Source organism: Topomyia yanbarensis, chromosome 3, assembly GCF_030247195.1.
Source record: "Topomyia yanbarensis strain Yona2022 chromosome 3, ASM3024719v1, whole genome shotgun sequence".
NCBI lineage: Eukaryota > Metazoa > Arthropoda > Insecta > Diptera > Culicidae > Topomyia > Topomyia yanbarensis.
In genome coordinates this window covers 12195872-12217029 of record NC_080672.1, presented here as the reverse complement: position 1 = coordinate 12217029, position 21158 = coordinate 12195872, and the positions used below count along the sequence as shown (strand labels likewise).

Below are 21158 nucleotides of genomic sequence, written 5' to 3'. Positions count from 1 at the left end.
AACCAGTTCCTCAGTGCTTTGTCATCAGTGAAACATATTCTTTCCATTTCAGGTGTCAATACTCATTGTGGAAGAAGTATTACACTTTATTACATCTCGAAGAGAAATTGAAGATTATTTATTATTATCTAATAACAGCTCATAAACATGAATGTTGTTCGTTCTTCTTGTAAAATGTCACGATATAATGGTAAATTGATTATAACTTGAACCTTTTCTTTGACTTTCATTGCAAAATGTTATGCGAATCATATTCGACTCCGATTAATGTGATGAATAATAATTTCTTCGCGGCGAAACACAATATTATAATACTACTTCACCGCCCATCGTTCGCCTGTTACGTGTTACGGTATGACAATAATTAGAATACAACTTAGGGGGATGATCCTCTAACGACACTCTTAATACATTTAACGATGCGAGCGTGTATGTTTCGTGATGTTTTGTTACTTGATCTCTCTATCTCAAATCCACTTTTTGTTCGCTTAAATCAACTCAACGTAGTTGGCGGGAAACAGTCCATAGGTGCCATTCGGTGCCAAGCCCTGCCACCAGCCCTCGTCGATTTGATCGACGTGCGTAATGATATCGTCCGGATCGAAACTTATCTCAGATTCGTCAGCGGCCTGATAATCGTATAAGGCTCTAGCACGGATCATATTGTCCTCATCCGACAGATCAATCGTAGCGTTCGGATCGAAGTACTCCTGTGGTTCCGCCTGTTTCACTGACTGCGCCCCATTATGACCATTTTGCTCTGCTTCCAACTCTGCCTTCAGTTCGTTTATTAGACTCTTCTCCTCGTTGGACGAAGCCGGTGACATGACCAGTTCCGGAACTATCGCTTGCTGCTGGATGTGTGTCGGGCTCAGCTGGGTAGTACTGTTAAGGAACCGTGCCTTGGCAGAGCTCACCTTGCCGCTGGCCTCTACGACCTGTTTGATTTCACGATCCCGTTCCGTTCGGGAACTGTCGGATACCTGTCGTGTGTAGCTCTTGTCCGGACTTGGCGGACCTCCAAGCGCTGCTTCTCGTTTCTCAAATTCACGTTCCTCGCGGCGACGTCGTTCCTAGAAAAAAATCACATCTTAAATTCAACCACTGTCAGTTTAGTCAACAAACAAGAAAATACCTCTTCCAATTGCACCGTTTCGTTCAGCTTACGCTCGTACTCCAACTGCAGCCGGTGTTTCTCTTCCTCTTCCTCTTTGCGCCAGAACTCGTCCCTTTCGGCCGGATTGATTTCCTTCGTTGGAATGACCCGACTGTAGTTAGTGCCAACCGGTTTCTGGGCGTCTGTGAGATGAAATTTATTAATTAAAATACATCCGACTCAGCTCAATATTGCAATCAAATCAAAGCATCTCGTTTGAGTAACGCCCCAAAAAAAAGCATAGCTTTTCGCATATTCTTCACAGTACACCGATGAGTTATGATGGAACGATCATCTCGTATGAAATTTTATGAGTGAGTATTATCATCGATATTACATGGCGGGAAAAAAAGTATTAGTTCAGTGATCAATCTAAGGCACACACATTTACGTAGTTTTAGTATTTATCTACCTGTGCCATTCCACAATGTTGTAAGAGAAGAAACACGTGGCTGCCCTGGAATGGATTCGTTTTGAAAGATTTTTGTTTGTTTTTCAGCTCATATTGTCACTAAAACACACATTTACCTTCTAGAGAAGACAATTCAAAACCTCAAACCCAACCTGTTCATCAAAATACCTTTCACCATCACCGTAACGTAATATTCTTTACAATACCTCAAATTCTATTAACATGCGTTTTTGGTATTTTCGAAGTTCTGCGATTGATTGATCTAGAACTTTAAATATTAATATGACTTGCACTTGCAACGCTAGTCAGTAAACAAAACAAGCTTATTTCAAGCACACCACATGTTCATTCCAATTTTTTCATGGGAACTTTGGCGATACTTTATACTTAGAAAAACATACATCTAGTGCATTGGAAAAAATCTACTGCAAACCGTTTGGACACCTAATATGTCATTTGAGTTCAGTCGCTCTAGAAACAAGTGATTGAAGAAACCAAGGAAGAAACTTTGCGAGGATGGCTGGAAAGCGATGTATGTCAAGTTGGTCGGCTTTTCTGAGAAGGTTCTCGTTTCGACGAGTTTCAATATACGAAACAGTCATGAGTAGACCACATCATTGTGGATATCTTTATCTAGAGAAGCTTCACCACCAATTGCTCTCCGTCGAAATGGCTAACAACTAAATGTGCACCGATATCGGGAGAAATACCGCCACCGAGGAACGTTCAGCACCAGCTAGCAGATACATAGGAACGAGTAGCGCCAAGAGAGATAAGATACCATTCGAAGGTGGTTGTGAAGAAATGCAAAATCATTGTGGTCGAGTTGAGGGAGTTTTGCCTTTCTCATATAAAGAAAGGCTATGCAATCACTGTAAAAATCGACTTTTTAACCGAGGCCCGGAGGGCCGAGTGTCATACACCATTCGATTCAGTTCGTCGAGATCGGCAAATGTCTGTGTGTGTATGTATGTGTGTGTGTGTGTATGTGTGTGTGTGTGTCATTTAAACTCACACAATTTTCTCAGAGATGACTGAACCGATTTTCGCAAACTTAGTTTCATCTGAAAGGTATAACGCTCCCATAAGCTGCTATTGAATTTTTAGTTGATCAGACTTCCGGTTCCTGAGTTACGGGTTGAAGAGTGCGGTCACACAGCAAATTCCCATATAAACTGGTACCACCATGATGTTCAAATGATGTAAAACATATTAAAATTGATGTAACATTACTCTAGTTTGCGGGTCTGGATCACTAATGATCAATCAAAGCAGCTTTGACCACATTGGCCACCTATGACGGTTCATGACGCCCCCGGGGAACCCGCCAAGTTCCTAAGCTAATATCACACCCATTCCCCAACGAATTCTCTACCGATTTTTACAAACTTGATTTCAAATGAAAGATACAGTAATGCCATTGACTGCTGCTGAATTTCATTCTGTTCTGACTCTTGCTTCCGGAGTTACAGGGGTGTTAGTAAGGATACACTGGAATTTCCCATATAAATCGGTACAATCGTAATACCTCAGAGGCTATTGAAATGGTCACCAAATTACTTCTAATCGCAGATCTAGATCACTGATTGCCAATCAAACATTCTTTGAATATATTGTCCACTATCGACGATTCCGGAAGTCCGGAATTCCGGGCATATTCCACAATTAAAGTCACATCGGTTCTTCGGTGATGACTGAACCGATTTTCTCAAACCAAGTCTCAAATGGAAGGCAAAATATGCAGTTGAGTATTACGTCGCCGCCCCTCCTACCCCCGCCTTGCCCTTACACCTCCCTCCTTCATCACTCCCCTCCCCTTGGACCACCCTCACGCCCGCATTTCCTTCATCCACCCCGTATACCGAAATAAGATGAAGGATTTCTGACGCATCCTCCACTCTCACTCTACTAACCCCCCCATTCCCTCCACTTTCAAACCCATTCCACCAACATTTCAAAATATAATTACATGAAGATAACATTGAACTCATGCTGATTAAGTTAATTAAATACTATTCTTTTGCCTTTCTCATATAGAAAGGTTATGCAATTGCTCCAAAAACCGACTTCCTAACCGAAGCCCGGAGGGCCGAGTCTCATATAACATTCGACTCAGTTCGCCGAGATCGCAAAATATCTGTGTGTATGTATGTGTGTTTGTATGTGCGTATGTATGTGTGCATGTATGTATGTATGTATGTATGTATGTATGTATGTATGTATGTATGTATGTATGTATGTATGTATGTATGTATGTATGTATGTATGTATGTATGTATGTGTGTGTATGTGCGGATTTGTTAACAAAATGTCCACATCGGTTTCTCGGAGATGGTTGAACCGATTTTTAGAAACTAAGGTTCAAATGAAGGGTATACTATTCTCATAGGTTGCTATTGAATTTCATTTTCAACCGACATCTTGTTCCGGATTACGAGTTGAAGAGTATGGTTACAAAACAAAATTTGTTGATTTGTCCACATCGGTTTCTCGGAATTTTCTGAACCGATTTTGACAAACTTGATTTTAAATGGAAGGTCCATCAGCTGCTGTTGAATTTTGTGTGGATCCGAGTTCTGGTTCCTGAATTACAGGGTGAAACGTACGATTACGCAGCAAATCTCGATTCTAACGAATTCTGCGATGAATGTAAAAAGGTAAAATTTTTGCCTTTCTCAATAGAAAGGTATTGCAATTGCTCTGAAAACCGACTTTTTAACGGAGGCCCGGAGGGCCGAGTGGCATATACCATTCGATTCAGTTCGTCGAGTTCGGCAAATGTCTAAATGTATGTATGTGTGTATGTATGTATGTGTGTGTATGTGCGTCTGTGTGTGTGTATGTGACCAAAAATGTCACTCATTTTTCTCAGAGCTGGCTGAACCGATTTTGACAATTTTATTAAATTCTGCAATGAATGTATAAAGGTGAAAAATTTTCCAAAATATGACCACAACTGCTTCGATTTGTAGTATTAGGTCACTAACATCCATTCAAAGTCTTTTGACATTAAAAATGTCTTACTCCACTATCTGGGGCTAGGTGTCATTCTAAAATCTAAACTATCTCCCATGTAACGAAACTATGTAAGGTTTGCACGCTTATAACTCCGATATTACTAGATGGATTTTAATCATTCATACACCAACCGATTCAGAGACACCTAACTTAAATATTGGTAATAATTTAATATCTCCCCAATAAAAGTAGACTTTTGGAAATTGGTAAAATTAAAAAGTTCACAAAAAACGGGAAAAATACCATTCGTGAGGCAGATTTCTCAGACACAGCCGTCAAAAGAGGGCAGCTTAGTTTCTCAATGAAACACGAAAAGTCATAAATAGAAGCAACGCATGTCCGTTTAAATCAGTTGTTGCTCTTATCCCACACGAGCAACGTCGTCTCCGGGCGATGCAATAAGCGCTATCGATTTTCGGTAACGTTCGCATTTGCACACACTCGCACCTAAGTGACTAAACCATATACGGTTAGTTTATAAATAGAGGTGACGCGTACCCGTTTGAATCAGTTTTTGTTCTTATGTCGAACGGGTAAGATCATGGCTGCAGCGTCTGGGCACTACAATAAGCGGTAGACGCTATGCATTTTCGGCAGCGGTGGCCGTGTGCGGATTTTTCGGGTACCACCACGGTGTCACAGAATGATTTGCAAAGTGGGTGGGCGGGGTGGTTTGGATTTCATTCAATACGGTGTGTCCTGCTTAAGTGTTGCGTTTGAAAAAAAAATATATTTATTTTTATGCATGCGTGTGCGTTGTGTGTCCATGTTTACGGCGCTTTGTAGCTGCGTAGGGTAAAGAGCCTATTGGTTTTCATGTTTCATATTTCGGTTATATGTTTTTTATCAGTAAGGCATCTGACAACGTGCTTCTGTAGTTATTGCACTGTTCAGCAGCGTAGTATTTTATATAGGAGAGTACACTCAGGTTTTTTACGCGGATTTTGAAATTTACGCGGTTTTCATTAACGCGTTTTTTTTTAATTTACGCGGTTTTCATTTACACGGCCTGTATCCCCTGCGTGAAAAATCTGAGTGTAATTGCATCGGAAACAATCACATTCCCAGTTTTCTAATTTCAAACACTTTTGTTTCGTACTGCACACAACGGAAAATTTTAAAACAGAACTTGCCGTCCCAGCAGCAGTTTAAGCGGGCGTTCTTTTTCGATTCAAATTCAAGCCATGTCTTAAGCGTTACTGGACTTAAAATTGTTTTCCCAGTTTAACCAGTCAGAATATCTGTCCTACCCTATGTATTTAAAACACAGTTCTAATTGCGTTTTAAGGTATACAACAAATAGAACGGTTGGGTATACTAATTTAAATTTTAAAATAAATCTGTTTTAAATTATGAAACAAACCGCTGTACTGAAGATATAATTATGTCAGTCCTATTACCACATAAAACACCTATATAACATAAAACGCTGCAGAATTGGTTTAATAATACAAGGTTTACACTACAGAGTTATAACACGTTTTAATAATTAGCAACAAGAAAAATGTCACCAAGATAGCATAAAAATCCGTTTTAACTGGTAGTGCGCACGTTGCATAACAATGTAATTTATCAAATAATTTCATTTTTCCACCACTAATCGATCAAGAAATACTTACACTTAAGATTGTTTACTTAAGTTCATTAGTACATTATTGAAAATTTAAATGGAAAATGAAATTGCATATTTTAGGGAGAATCTGTATATTTCCGTTGGCGGGCGTGGGTTTCCTCATCACAGCTCTCAATATGGAATTTTTCTTTTGAATATATTTTCTGGACAGACCAGCCTATTTTTACTAGATGGATCAGCCAAATAATGCCAATCACCTAGTGAGATACTTGATTAATTAATAGATTACCGTTAAAAGACCTTCAATAAATTATGTTTTAATGGGGAGGGTATATAGCAAATTGTAACATATGAAAACAGGCGAGTGAACAAGAACGTGTGTCGATATGTGTGATAGATAAAAAAGCTATATTTTTAATGTCACCGTGGTCGTGTCCTGTACACAACCCTTTAATTTTTTGGCCCCATTGGCCACCATCATCGGTTCTGGAAGCCCCGGCGGAATCGGGAATCAGTAGCGTCTGGCTCAAATGGCACGTTCCCCATGTTGATCGGAGATTTATGCCTTGCCAAGAATCGTCTTTTCATCATTTTCCTGATGGGAAGGATTGGGGAAGTGGTAAGGTTAGGAGTAAGGTAAACAACGACACAGAACAATTAAAACAGAGCATTCTGCACCCCCGGAGTGATGCTGAACGATCTGCAGGTGCTACAACAGCAGGAATAAAACTTCCAACCCCCGGAGGGATTTAGAACCTCTACTCAAACAGTGAGCGGATATATCAACACTCCCGAGGCGATATTGAGATAACAGAACGACAACACCCCCGAAGAGATATTGTCATTCAAATACGGCTAAAAAAACTAGCTTATTACCACCCTGGGTTAGGAACAAAAGCATATCCTTAAATTTCAGCTCTCTGTACATAGGTTCATCTATGTATGGAGAACCAAAAATCCGGATGCGCAATTGCATTAATACAGGGCAATTGCATATCAAATGATATGATGTTCCGTAATCGGATTCACAAAGATCACATGAATAATACTCAGCGCGCTGAATAGTAGCCATGTGATAATTGAGTTTGCAATGTCCAGTCAGTGCCCTGACCAGAATACTGCAGTTGTGCTTGGAAAAATGCAACAAATTTCTTGACATTTTCGGACTCACATCCGGCAGAAAAGCCTTTGTTTGAACGCAAGTTTGCAAGCTACGCCAATGGTTGGCATGTTCGAATGCAGCCCAAGAGCGAATCTTGTGCTTTATCCAACTTATTGACAGTGGTAGAACTGGTTCTGGACCAACGAAATCAGTCGCAGCGCCAGCTCTAGCCAATTCGTCCGCCCATTCATATTTCCAGTAATACCGGAATGACCGGGTACCCATAGAAGGTAGATAGCATTTGAAATGCTAAGTTCTTCGATTTGAGTTCGACATGCGATTACTAATTTCGATCTCGTATCTGCCGAACTAAGTGCTTTCAGGGCAACCTGACTGTCAGAGCAAAAATAGATTCTTTTACCGCAAATTCCCTGTTGAAGTGCGGATTGTACGCCACACAGAATCGCAAAGATTTCTGCTTGGAATACGGTACAGTATCTACCAAGCGAATGAGATTGGTTTAATCTCATTTCATGACAATAGACACCAGCACCGGCTCGGCCCTCCAACAAAGAACCGTCTGTATAACAAACTACGTATTCTTCAAGTTGTCGCTCCATCCAGCCAGACAGCCATTCCTCACGAAGAGGTATTCTCACATTGAAAGTTTTAGAAGGAAAACTACATGTGAGTGTAAGGTCACTGGGAGCAAGTGTATATTCATCCCAAGTAACCATTTGGGGCCACAGTCTTGTGTTGCTAGTTACACGATCTATTGGGTTACTGTTCCAGAGCCCAGTAACCTTAAGACGGTATGCACAAGAAAGTGCTTCTTGTTTCAGAAACACATGTAGTGGTTTTATGTTCAAGAGTGCCTCGAGAGCAGCAGTAGGTGTTGTCGAGAACGCACCAGTCATCGCCATCAAGACCATCCTCTGAAGATGGTTTAACTTTGATTGGATTGTCATGACTTCTCCCTTCTGCCACCAAACAAGGCACCCGTATGCCAGTATTGGTCTAACAATTGTTGTGTAGATCCACTGAATGTACTTGGGTTTAAGTCCCCAAGATTTGCCGAAAGCCCGTCTACATTGGCCAAAGGCCATGCAAGCTTTCTTGATCCTGAAATCGATGTGAGCTGTCCAATTAAGTTTTGAGTCGAGAATTACCCCAACGTACTTAACTTGGTCTTCGACAATAATTTCAGAGTCAAAAAACTGCAATGGACGAGCTCCGGTTGTAATCCTTCGTTGCGTGAATAGCACCATTGAGGTTTTATTTGGATTAACTGATAGTCCAACATGAAGACACCACCGCTCAACAACATATAAGGCTTGTTGCATCAAATCAAAAAGTGTGTTAATGCAAATACCGGTGATCATTATATGATAATCATCGGCGAAACCATACGTCGGAAACCCAAGCTCATTTAGTTTTCTCAACAAGCTATCGGCGACAAGGTTCCATAGAAGTGGTGAAAGCACACCACCTTGAGGACATCCGCAGACACTCAGTTTCCTCATCTCTACTTGTCTTAACGATGAGCACAGATGTCGGTTGCTAAGCATTGCGTGTATCCAGTTCGTGATAAATGAAGGTACTCCATGATCTCGTGCTGCTTCCAAAATGGATTTGAAAGACACGTTGTCAAAAGCACCTTCAATATCGAGAAAAACTCCTAAACTTGATTGCTTTTGTGAAAAAGCTTTTTCAATGTTGTAGACAACATTGTGTAACAGGGTGGTAGTAGACTTCCCCCGCTGATATGCATGTTGCATTGCATGCAGCGGGTGCTCGCCCAAGCTACCATCCCGAATGTAGTGGTCGATTAAACGTTCCACTGATTTGAGAAGAAAGGAGGTCAGACTGATCGGTCTAAAGCTCTTTGCCTCCTCATAAGTGACGCGGCCACCTTTGGGAATGAATTTGACAGTTATTTCCCGCCACGCTAATGGAATATATCCTGTTGCAAGACTGCAAGTAAGAACCTTTTTCAAAATATGCTTGAAGTGTTCATATCCTTTTTGTAGTAGAACTGGAACTTTATTAAATTCTGCAATGAATGTATAAAGGTGAAAAATTTCCAAAATATGACCACAACTGCTTCGATTTGTAGTATTAGGTCACTAACATCCATTCAAAGTCTTTTTGGCCCCATTGGCCACCATCATCGGTTCTGGAAGCCCCGGCGGAAGTATCCAAATTCAGAATAACAGTCACATCGGTTTCCCGGAGATGGCTAGACCGATTCAACCAAACTTAGTCTCAAATGAAAGGTGTTGCGCCTTCGTAAATGGTTATTTAATTTCATCCCGATCTGACTTCCGGTTCCGGAGTTACAGGTTGTGGCGTGCGATCACATAGCAAATTGCGATTCAAACCGATACTCCGATGAAAGCAAAAAAGGTAAAAATTTCGCTAAAATGTCTCTCAAACAACTTAAATTTGCTGTTCTAGGTCATCGACGGCCAACCAAACTTTCGTTGACTACATTGACCACCATAGACGGTTCCGGAAGTGCCCGGGAAAAGCGGCCATCTTTCAAAATTGACATACTCACATCAGTTTCCCGGAAATGGTTGGGCCGATTTTCACAAACACTGTCCCAAATGATAGCTATAGTATCCCCACAGATGTCTATAAAATTTCGTACGGATCGCTTGGATGCGTCCGGAAATATAGACTAATCCATCCGGTCACATATGAAATTCCCATATAAGCCGGAACTAAATTTTTTTTCAAAGGGGGGACCCCATGAAATTTCAGAAATCAAATTCGTTTTTGATGCCAAACATCTTTAAAATGCATGAAACGTCGAGATTTTATGTTATCTCGAAAAATTTTTTTTTATGAAAATCAACTTTTTGGGACTGCCGATTTCGCACCTTTTTTCAATTTAATATTAATGTAGCTGTTTTTTCTTTTACAAAATTTTAGAACTCGAATAGTGATTTTTTCTTGTATATTTGTCATGTCATGTATAATAATAAAATGTAATATATTCATTTGAAAGCTTTTAATGAATATAAACAACGCAAACATTCACGTGTTCATGATTGAGAAAGGCACAATTGCACCGCTAGGTGGATTAAAATAGGTTTTTTTATCTTAATTATTCATTACCCATGATAATAAAACAGAGATAAAGTCGTCACAAAACATACTCATAAAATAGTGCAATTTTTTGTGACAATATAAATTTTTATTTGAAATGAGTAAAAAAAACCTCTTAATTGAAAACTTATCTCGAAAACTCAACGTAGGGGTTAGGTACTTTTATATAGAACTAGCTAACACCCATCGCGCGTTGCTGCGACTTTCAATGAAATAGGAGAAAAACACAATTTGTGATTTGAGCCGCCATGACATCTCCAAATCTCCACAAAATTTGCTTATGAGTCCAATATATGGGAGCTGTCAAGTTGTCCCCGGGCTATTTGTACATACACTTGAAAAGAAATGTTATATGAGGAATGGAGATCGGTCGATTCGTCACGCGTGAAATGAAAAACTCTACCGTAAATTGCTGTCATTTCGAAATGTTTTTTAAGCGTTTAATCGTTGGAAAAGCGTACCAAGGGATCGTCGAACAGTCGGACATTGTGGAATGCATCGAAGATTCCTGATGTGGGATGACTCGAAAAAGCCTTACTCAAAGGTTTTCTTCCCCACAGAAGCATCGCCAGGAGAGTAGACAAGCAGTGCGAGCGAATACACCTCCGCGCCCGTCGCTCAGCACTTCTCTACGAACGCTGTTGCTGCGAACGAGAGTGTGAGAAGAGCCAAGCTATTGCAAAAGTGAGACGGACGAACCCACTGAAAAGAGCGTATACACACTACACGGAGAGCTTTGTTTGGTCATCAATGGTGTGTTTTTCTGCCTGTCTCTCGTTCTTTCTGCTGTGGAATTTGCACTTTGGGCGCATTCGGCCTGTTCACTCAGTGAGTGCTTACTGAAGGTGTACTCTATGGGGTGCATGGGAGTCGTGGCGAAGTGTGGGAGACGGAAGTAGAGGTGTGCGCCGCGCCTCCGATTTCAGGTAACGGCCCCACGCTGGCGTGCTTACTATTTTTACCCGCAATTGTCGGCGCGGCGCACACCTCTAGACGGAAGTAGAGGATGTGTGGGCTCTGCATGTTTTCGTTTCTCGGTGCTTACTGAGAGACAGAAATATGCAGACTTTGCATGTTTTCTGCTTCGGTCTCTTTTATTCTGCTGTGATTTTTATGCATTTCTGGAGCGTACTCTGATGAATGGATGGACCGCATATGTCCAGTGCCTGCGGTTAGCAGCGGGGTAGACGAGGAGCGGATGGAGGGATTTGCTGTCGATGACTGCATGAAGTTCTCTGTGTATCATTGGTAAAATAGAAAAACTGGTATATTTTTCTATACATATATTCTAATTTATATATCAATTATATTATATTCAATTAAATACGTGTCGATTTCTTACCGCATGTAAGGAATCGAAAGTCTTATTGTAATGTTAAAATCCATTTGATACAAACATTACACTAAGGCGGGGGTGGTTGATGGAACGATTACCTCGTAACACGGTTTGCCCTATATACGAAATGGGTAATCGGAAAATCAATTGAGCTAGCACCTACCTAAATCCTGGAATCAAGTTATTTGCATGCATGCATATAAATGCATGCAAACATCTTTGTTCTGTAAACCGCTACCAGACAGTGGGAGATAAACACAATTTGTTCTGAAGCGCCATCTGGCGGGCAGATAATGTCCAACTAATAGCACACAAACACGCTCCGTAACATATGCCTACTATGTATAAATTTTTACGGCTATCGGTTAAGCCGTTTGGGAGTCCATAAATCATATACATACAAACTTTGCCTTAATATCTCTAGTATTGACAAACATATTGAACGTGTAAGGCCCGCTGTAAGCTTGTCCGATGAGCTAGAACGGCGCAGTAGTGTAAGCTATGGAACGAAAGAATAAGACAAAGCAAGAAATATGCGTTGGTAAATATGTGACAGGTTGCTGAAAAAACGATGCAGGCATCATTATAAGAGACCCTTACAATTTCCATATTTTTGACAATACTAGAGAGTATTGACAAAATCATTGTACGTGTAATGGGAAAAAGTTGTATTGACGATGTGGATTTTAAATGGGATTGAAATATTATAACAATATCGTCAATATTGTGTATTGACAAAAATATTGAACGTGTATGGGCCGCTATACACTAACGCATTGTTTTTTTTATTCTACTTTGCTATAGCTGAGCTATAGCTCCGTGCAGCGTGCTAGCTACCCCCGTGCTAGCGAGAGCTCTCTCTCATCGGTGCTCATGCTACTTGCTAACTCTAGCTCATTGGAAACCAGCACAAACACTAGCTCAAGGAATTTAGCTCTGACACATTATGAGCCAGTGCAGAGGAATAGGACACAGAGCAGCACCGTTCTTGTGCATGCCTGGTGCACGCAGTGCACTAGCGAGACTTCTGGAAGGTTAATACTGCAAATCGTGTTTTTCCAGAGACGTTCTAAAGAAATCTTCGTCATCGAGTCGCTTGTCGAAATTTTTGCATGGAAATATTACAGAATTGAAATTGGTATGATACATTATAACATACAAAAGTTTTCATCAATTCGCTCCACACAAATTTCCAAAAAAAAGTTCGCGAATTGTTTTTTTTTGTCTCGCTGCCATGGAAACCCTTACCGAAGAAGCAAAAGCGTCCCTGTATTCCAAAGTTAGGCTTTCGGCTGCGCTTCTTTTGAGCCACCTCTACCACAAGAGCACCGCACTCAACGTTAAATCATTTTTGTGGACTGACTTAATGATTACTCTTCGTTGGCTCAGTTCCTGTGCATCACGATGGAAAACTTTTATTGACAGATACAATTTCTCACGTAGTGCATCCCGCTCAACTTAAGAAAATAAAAACCTACTGGAATATGTTGCCAGGGCTTGATCAACCATCTCGCATTTGGCTCACGCTGATTCCACAAACAGTTGTTAACTTGCCTTTATAGACATACTAGAAGAAAGACCAGTATCGCTTCCTGTTCAGGTGCAGTCGTTTCCATCATAACGCCAAACCCGAAAATCGCAATAATCGGAAGCTTGGATTTCTACGTGCAGTGAAACTAGACGAAGCCGCCAAAACATTGTTTCGATTGGCACAGTTTGAGGCTTTCTCTAATGATATTATTGCGGTGAAAACCAAGGCTCCATGATTCTGGGACGGAATTCTGGGGGTCGGCAAAGAAAAATATATTTTCCGAGTGCATTTTGAAATTTCAAGTCTTGTTTCGTAACAAACTGAAAATAACATATTCATAGCAAACAAAATTGATGTTTATCCGTGCGGGTCCGCAGCAACCCAGAGTTATTTCTAAGGGGTTCGTGGTACAAAAAAGGTTGAGAACATACAAACATACAATGATCCTGCCAGCACCACATCCGTTTACTGAAGCTCTTATGATACACTATCTTCACGCCGAGCCTCAGCTTCTCGTAGCATGCGTTTGGGAAAAAATTGGCCACTTCGCATCCGCAATTTGGTACGACAGGTGGTGCATTCCTGTATAATCTGCTTTCGCTGCCGAACTCACAATCTTAAAGGGTGTCCCACATCAAATTGCATCACGGAAACAAACGCTGTAGAAAATAATACATTGGATATTTTCTCAAGAAAATATGGGTAGAAATAGAATAGAGTGTATTGATTATACTGTATTTTTATCGCTGTCAGTTTTTCGAAAATTGAAAAAATGGCATCGCGAATTGATTTTGCGCAAGCAGCCGAAAAAATCTCAACTCTCTCATCGGGACATCGGAAAACAACTCGGAATCGTGCAGTCAACGGTGAGTCGTGTGATTAAACGTTACTACCACATTCTGACTATCGAACGGAAGGAGAGATGAGGTCAAAATGGATGTTCTATTAGTGAACAGGATCGCAAGCGTGTAGTGAAAGCGTTCAAGCGGAATCCCAATTCTTCCATCAGGGATGTGGCCAAAAAGTTGAATCTGTCTAAGTCTTTCGTTCAGAGAGCCAAGGACCGGAAGGGACTGCATACATAGTGCAGCAAGCTCCAAATTATGATGAACAGCAAAATACAGTGAAAAAGTTACGGGCCCGGAAATTGTACACCCAGATGCAGACGAAGCCTCATCATGGACGTTGAGACTTACGTCAAGGCGAACCTCCGTCAGCTTCCAGGGCTACTGTTCTTTACCGCCCAACACAAGTTTGATGTTTCGGAAGAAGGAAGGAAACATAAACGTTCAAATTTTACCAATAAATACATGATTTGGCTAGCAATCTGCTCGTGTGGCAAACGGAATGCGCCGTTCGTGACTACCCGAACTGCAAACGGGTAGATCTACATCAACGAGTGTCTACAGAAGCGTCTGCTTTCACTGTTGAAGCAACACGATCTTCGGACCGAATCTAGCATCGTACTGCTATTCAAATGTTGTCCTGGAGTGGTACAATGCCAACGGGGTCACTTTCGTACCCAAGAATGTGACCTCCCGCCCTCCCCCAACGTACCGGAACCCATTGAAAAATACTGGGCAATTATGAAGCAGGCACTACGGAGGCATCCTAAGGAGGTCAAATTTGAGAAAGACATCAAGTGGGTTTCCGCACAGAAGAAGCCAGTGGCGGCACTAGGGAAGGGCGAAAGGCCGCCCCGAGCGGTTAAATTTGGGGGCGGCATCTGCTGCTCAACATATTTTAATTATTTATTAGCGATTATCGAGTTTCATCATTAATCATCGATAAACGTTAATCGCAATAAGCGCTAAGAGCGTGTGAAACGTTTGAAATCAATCCTGGGGTGTATCTTTGTTTATTAATAGCTTAACTTTTTGGCAGAAAAAATTCTGTAATAGTCTCTTTAAACAAAAGAAAGAAAAAAGGTACTGCTGTAATTAAAAGTAAATTTGAAGTTAATTTTTTTTCTTATACATATAAGGGGCCATTCACAAACCACGTAGACTTATGGGGGGACGGGGGTCTAGCAAGTCCATGTTTGTCTACGAGAGAGGAGGGGAGGGGGCTCATTAATCTAATTTTGTCCCACTCTAATGCTTACCGTACAATCCTCAGGTAAAGTCTAGGTTTCGCAGTACCGACCCTTTTTGGCGAGAACCGGTACTACGGTACTGAAGCCCTCAGTACCGGTACTCGAATATTTTTTTTTAAAAATTCGAAAAAAGTTTCAAACTGAAATTGAATGCTGAAACTGATGATCTTATTCTCAGATGATTGATTTTTGCCAATCAAAAAACTTGTTTTTTGTTTTTAATTGTTTCGGAATGGCATGACTCATTTCACAGAAGATATTTTTCGTATAGGGTACCTTCTTTTATTTCGAAATCTAGGCCTCTTTGAAATCAATAACTGCTAAGTGGTGCGACTTTCATCGACTTGAACAGATGGTAAATGTATGAAACCCTATTAACAACAGTAAATCAAAGCGAGAATGGCAGTAAATCCGAGAAGGTTAATCGCATTTCCTCTCTTGCTTTTTTGAAAATCGGTTTCGACCTTTATGTCGTTTGCCTACTATTCTGTAATGCATATCAAGGCTCCTTGCTTTCCTTTGTAAACTCTGGAGTTTTGGTGAATTTTCCGATCACCAATAATTACAAATCGCCCGATTTGAAGCAGTTCACCAAGTCTAAAACTGTTAGCTGCTAAATCGTTGTTCGTTATTTTATAGATAAAGGTTTAAGAGCAAACCAAATACAGACATGATTTAGACCATAGTCTTATTACGCGCCACCCAGTGAATAATGGAAACCAATCAGAATGTCGCTAAAACTTTAACTTCTAGAATTATTATGATGATGGCCCCACCTCATTCCCACACAAAGGTGTTATCTCAACGATTTGTCTAGAAGGCAAATTATTATAATTAAACGTTATCTTACAGACCAATATTTCGAAACATATCCCCCTACAAAGTTAACATATTTGTCATAAAAAATTGTATAGTACCGAAAATACCGGTACTGGATTTTGTTCAGTACCGGTATTACGGTACCAAAAATGGGTCGGTATTTCCGGGATTTTTAAAGTCTCTTTTTTTATTTATTTATCACGCACATCAACAGGCCGTACTCGGCCCCAATGATGGAAACTTAAACTAATTACATGTAAAAAACTGCAGGAATCGATTTCTTAATGATATTCGAGACAAATGAAAGTCGAACAGGTGCGACACACGATTGAAGAGGCGTTGTAGTCCCGTGATAGCGGCATTAGCTGTTTGAATAGTTCGTCGAAAAGGCATTCTCAGAAGAACGTTTCCGCGTAACGTTCTGGACCTTGCTTGGATGTTAACTCGCTCTAGTAAATCTGGAGAATCGATGCGTCCTGACAGAAGATCAGACATGAATAAGGCTCTTGCAGTTTCTCTACGACGATGGAGAGTATCGAACTGGATGAGTTGACACCGACTCTCGTAGCTTGGTAGACGAACAGGATCGCGCCAAGGCAGGCGTCGAAGAGCATACCGTATAAATTTTGGTTGAGCGCCTTCAATTCGATCGCTGCTGTTCATGTAATTCGGGTTCCAGACCGCCGAACAATACTCCAGCGTAGAGCGCACTAAAGAGCAGTATAGGCTTTTGAGACAGTAAATGTCTGTAAAGGATTTAGCCGTACGGAAAATGAAGCCCAGGCTTCGCGATGATTTACCAACAACATACGAAATGTGATTCTTAAATGTAAGTTTCGAATCTAACAGCACTCCAAGATCCTTAACGCAGCTCACCCGGGAAACAAGAGCTACAGACAAGTTATATTCAAACTCAATGGGATCTTTTTTACTGGAGAACGATATCACAGAACATTTCGCCGGATTCAGAATCATTCGGTTTTTTTCACACCATCTGCTGAAAGTGTCGCATTGCTGCTGCAAATATTGTGCGTCCGTTCGGCTCCTAATTCTGTTGAAAATTTTTAGATCATCTGCATACGACAACCGTGGTCCTTTCAGCTGATAGTTTACATCGTTGAAATAGAGAGTGAATATGAATGGTCCGAGATGACTTCCTTGCGGAATACCAAACGTTGCGGAGAACAGTTTGGAGTATGCATCATCTATGTTCACACTGAGTTGACGGCCAACGAGATAGGATTGAAACCATCGCAGGAGTGATCAACTGAAGCCAAGTTTTTCCAATTTAGCGACTGCGATGTCGTGATTGATTTTGTCGAAAGCTGCAGATAAGTCAGTATATATAGCATCAGTTTGTTGATTCGCATCGAACCCTTCGGACACAAAAGAGGTTAGAGATAGTAGATTCGTCGACGTAGATCGATTCGGCATGAATCCGTGTTGGTCTTTAGAAATATATTCCTTACAGTGAAAAAACACTGACTCCACCACGACTAACTCAAAGAGCTTGGAAATGGCACAGAGCGCAGAAATTCCTCGATAATTGTCAATGTTTCTCTTATCACCTTTTTTGTGGACAGGAAAGATGAAAGCTGCTTTCCACAATTGAGGAAAAATCGCGGTTGTCAGTGACATTTTGAATAGTTGACAGAGTGGTTCTACCAAACCAGATATACACTTTTTCAAAAACACAGCAGGGACACTATCTGGCCCAGGAGATGACGATGCTTTAAGCTTGGATGCTGCTGATACAATATCCGAGTGCTCCATACGAATCTCACTCTTCCTCTTAAATCTTCTAAATCACCCAGTGGAGTGCTATAGCCAACTACCCCCGTCCGTGTTAGACCAGTTAATGTTTATTATTCTTCAACCATACGATCTCCTTCCGAGCCTCATCTAGATCCGGTGTTGGGAATCTGTCGTCAGCTGCTCGCGTCCACGGGTTGATCCGCGCACTACCATCATCGTCATATAGCTCCATCTCTCGTTTTCATGATCTACCGCTTTTTCGTCCGAATGCCGAGCTTTGTTTCTCGTTCACCCTCGTACGGTGCTGCAGCATTCTCGCCTATGCCGTACACTTCTCTTCATCTCAGCAGTGCTACTGATGGTGCTTCATTAGTTGCTTCAGCCAACCTGAAGAGTAGCCACGCCGACCTATTCTTATGTTGCTAGTGCCGTCTCCAGCTGCTACACGTATTTCCGCAGCACGATCGTAGCTGCTAGATGTTGAGCATCGGCGTCCATGCTCGACAAAAGTTGTTCTAATATTTCTCGGAAGGCTGTAAAGATCACGCATCGTTGGCCGTTGGCGTTCGTAACGGAGTGCTTACTATCCAGAACAATCACCGGTTTGTACAACTGCCTGCTGATCTATCTGGGAGTTCATGTCGCCGTATATCAGCTTAACATCCCACCGTGAGCAGCTGTCATAGAAACGCTCCAACTCCGCCTAAAATGCATCTTTTCCATTCGATAGTCTCGCTTTGTGAACGTTGATGATGCGGTAGTTGAGGAAACGGGCTTTTGTTTCCAGAGCCGTAGCAATCCTTTTTTGCGCGCAATTTTTTTTATTAAACTTAACGTATATTTAAAGCAAGGGACTGGAAGAAAAAATATTTTTAATATTTAGAACCACAGTACTCAAGATGATTTGGTGTTTAATGTGGATGAAGCAATTGCGTAATGTCGCGACACGGATCCAATGTCACGCCCCAGGATCCCGAAGCTGAAGTATTCTTTTAAGTAGACCTGTGAACTTCAGGTCATGAATGGTAACGTGCTCCCAATTCACCTGGAATTTGTGCAGAACTTACTACAGTGGCAACCGTAAGATGTTTACGATACCTACTTACACCTAGAGGCAACCCGTCTCAATATTACCGGGAAAAGTAACTACCTACAACAAATCACAAATCCCCGACTATGTACGGGGAACGTGCCATTTGATCCAATATATTCTGAACTACCTACAAGGTAGCGGAGATTGGAGAGTCGGATCTCGAACAACTCTGCCGCTATCATTTCACATACTGAGCTTCGCATGCTGGGAGCTCGCCAGCTGACGAAAAAACACAACACACTAATTCAGTAATGGAGTGTTTTATCGAAACGGCTAAGGCGTTACACTTCTATGACCAAATCAGCCACAAGAAGCCCAATTTCAGCGAAGGTCTACCGGATATCAGCGATGTTATAGCTTTGAATCAGTATTTGGGAGGTCCCCGTACAATATCGCGAAGGACAACAGTGGCTTAGGCGCGTGGAGAAATGACCAGGCGAAGAAATCGACGAGATGTCAGCTGTCTCTGTCGAAACCAATGATGTATGCGAGGGTACACAGTATCTTAGAAATTAGGCGTTACGCGAACCCCGTTTATCGCCGGATTTCATCACCCGTGGTACCACAATTCTCATCCCCAAGGACATACCAATTACCTGTCTAACAAGTCTGCACAAGATCATGAGCACCTTCATCGGGTCCGTTGAAGGCTAGGTAAAATCATTGGCGTTGGGCGAGGCAAACTAAAGTCGAAAGCTGATGCGACTCGATTGACGATCCTTTGTAGGCCCGTAATGGCCCCGTGCATAATTAGTGCGTCGAAATGGCAATCGGAGCATGAGGTTGCTACGCGTTGTTCGAGGTGCAACATTTATGTTAATTTGTTCCAAGGTGGCTGAGCAATCCAGATAACCTCACAAAGTATCAGCATCAAACAAAGCCCTTGCTGTATTCCATCCAACAAGAAGGGTTCCAAACTAATCAGCTGGCACCGGCTTTCGTAACTTGGCAGACGGACGGGATCTCTCTACGGCAAACTACAAAGCGCAAAACGTAAAAAGCGTCGTTGCACGGACTCAATTCTCTCAATACCGTTGTTATAGTTTGGGCTCCAAATTTCGCAGCAGTACTTCAGGATTGACCACGACAAAGAGCAGTACAGCGCTTTGAGACAATACATGTCAGTAAAAAAATGTATAGAAGACGTGCTGTTTAAACGCAAGTTGCGAGTCTCCTAGACACTCCTAGATCCTTCACCTGACTAACGCGTTCAATTTCAGTATCAGGTAGACAGTAGTTAAAACAAACTGGGTCTTTTTTTCGTGAGAACGATGTCACCTAGCACTTTTTTGGATTTACACACATACGGTTCGTGTTACACCAGTCAGCGAAGGTTTCATACTGTTGTTGGAGTAATCTGCAATCTTCAGTAGAGCTGATGAGAAGAAACATCTTGAGATCGTCTGCGAAGGACAGGCGTGGAATCTTCAGAACTAGATGAACGTCGTTGAAGTAAAGTAGAAACATCAGCGGTCCCAAGTCACTTCCCTGGGGTACTCCTGACGTAGAAATAAATGTGGGAGCCTGACAATCTCCAATGACAACCACTATTTCTCGACCTCAAAGGTAGGATCGAAACAACTGCAACAGACTATCGTTAATTCCAAATCTCTCCATTTTAGCGATTGTTATTTCATAGTTCACTTTGTCAAAAGCGGCAGATAGGTCTATATAGATAACATCGGTTTGAGCGCGACGTTCCATACTCTCTGTTATGTATGATGTTAGGCAAAGCAGGTTAGTCGTTGTCGAACGGCCAGACATGAAGCCATGTTGATCGTCACTTAGGTACTGCTTGCAGTGAGCCTGAAGAGGTTCCATAATCACCAACTCTCGAACAACTTCGAGACAGCACTCAATGAAGTAATTCCCCGGTAATTATCGACGTCTCGCTTATTACCCTTTTTATGGACTGGGAACATGTTCGCGGACTTCCAGCAGGATGAAAAGATGCCAATTAGGCAATCCACCACGACGTTTGATTGACAATTCAGCGAGTGGTTTTGTCAACAAGTTTGCTCCAGCGAACAGAAAAAACCCGTCCGACGACCATACTTCGTTAGCCCGATTCGTTTGATGTTGGATCAAATCGGCGATTTTGTCAGACATCGCACCCACCCGAGTTACGTCAGAAGAAATAATCATCTGATCAGA

At 41.6% G+C, this 21158-nt stretch overlaps 1 protein-coding gene across 1 annotated transcript in view; it reads right to left on the bottom strand.

Annotated features, from left to right (window-relative positions):
• Window positions 1-46: 46 nt before the first annotated feature.
• Window positions 47-21158, bottom strand: part of LOC131689138 (drebrin-like protein) — a 33176-nt gene continuing 12064 nt past the window's right edge. The window contains exons 3-4 of the mRNA XM_058974006.1: window positions 1136-1299; window positions 47-1073 (exon numbers count right to left, since the gene is read on the bottom strand). Of these exons, the coding sequence (XP_058829989.1) occupies window positions 489-1073; window positions 1136-1299 (749 nt within the window). The 3' untranslated portion in view covers window positions 47-488. The remainder of the gene's footprint in view (window positions 1074-1135; window positions 1300-21158) is intronic.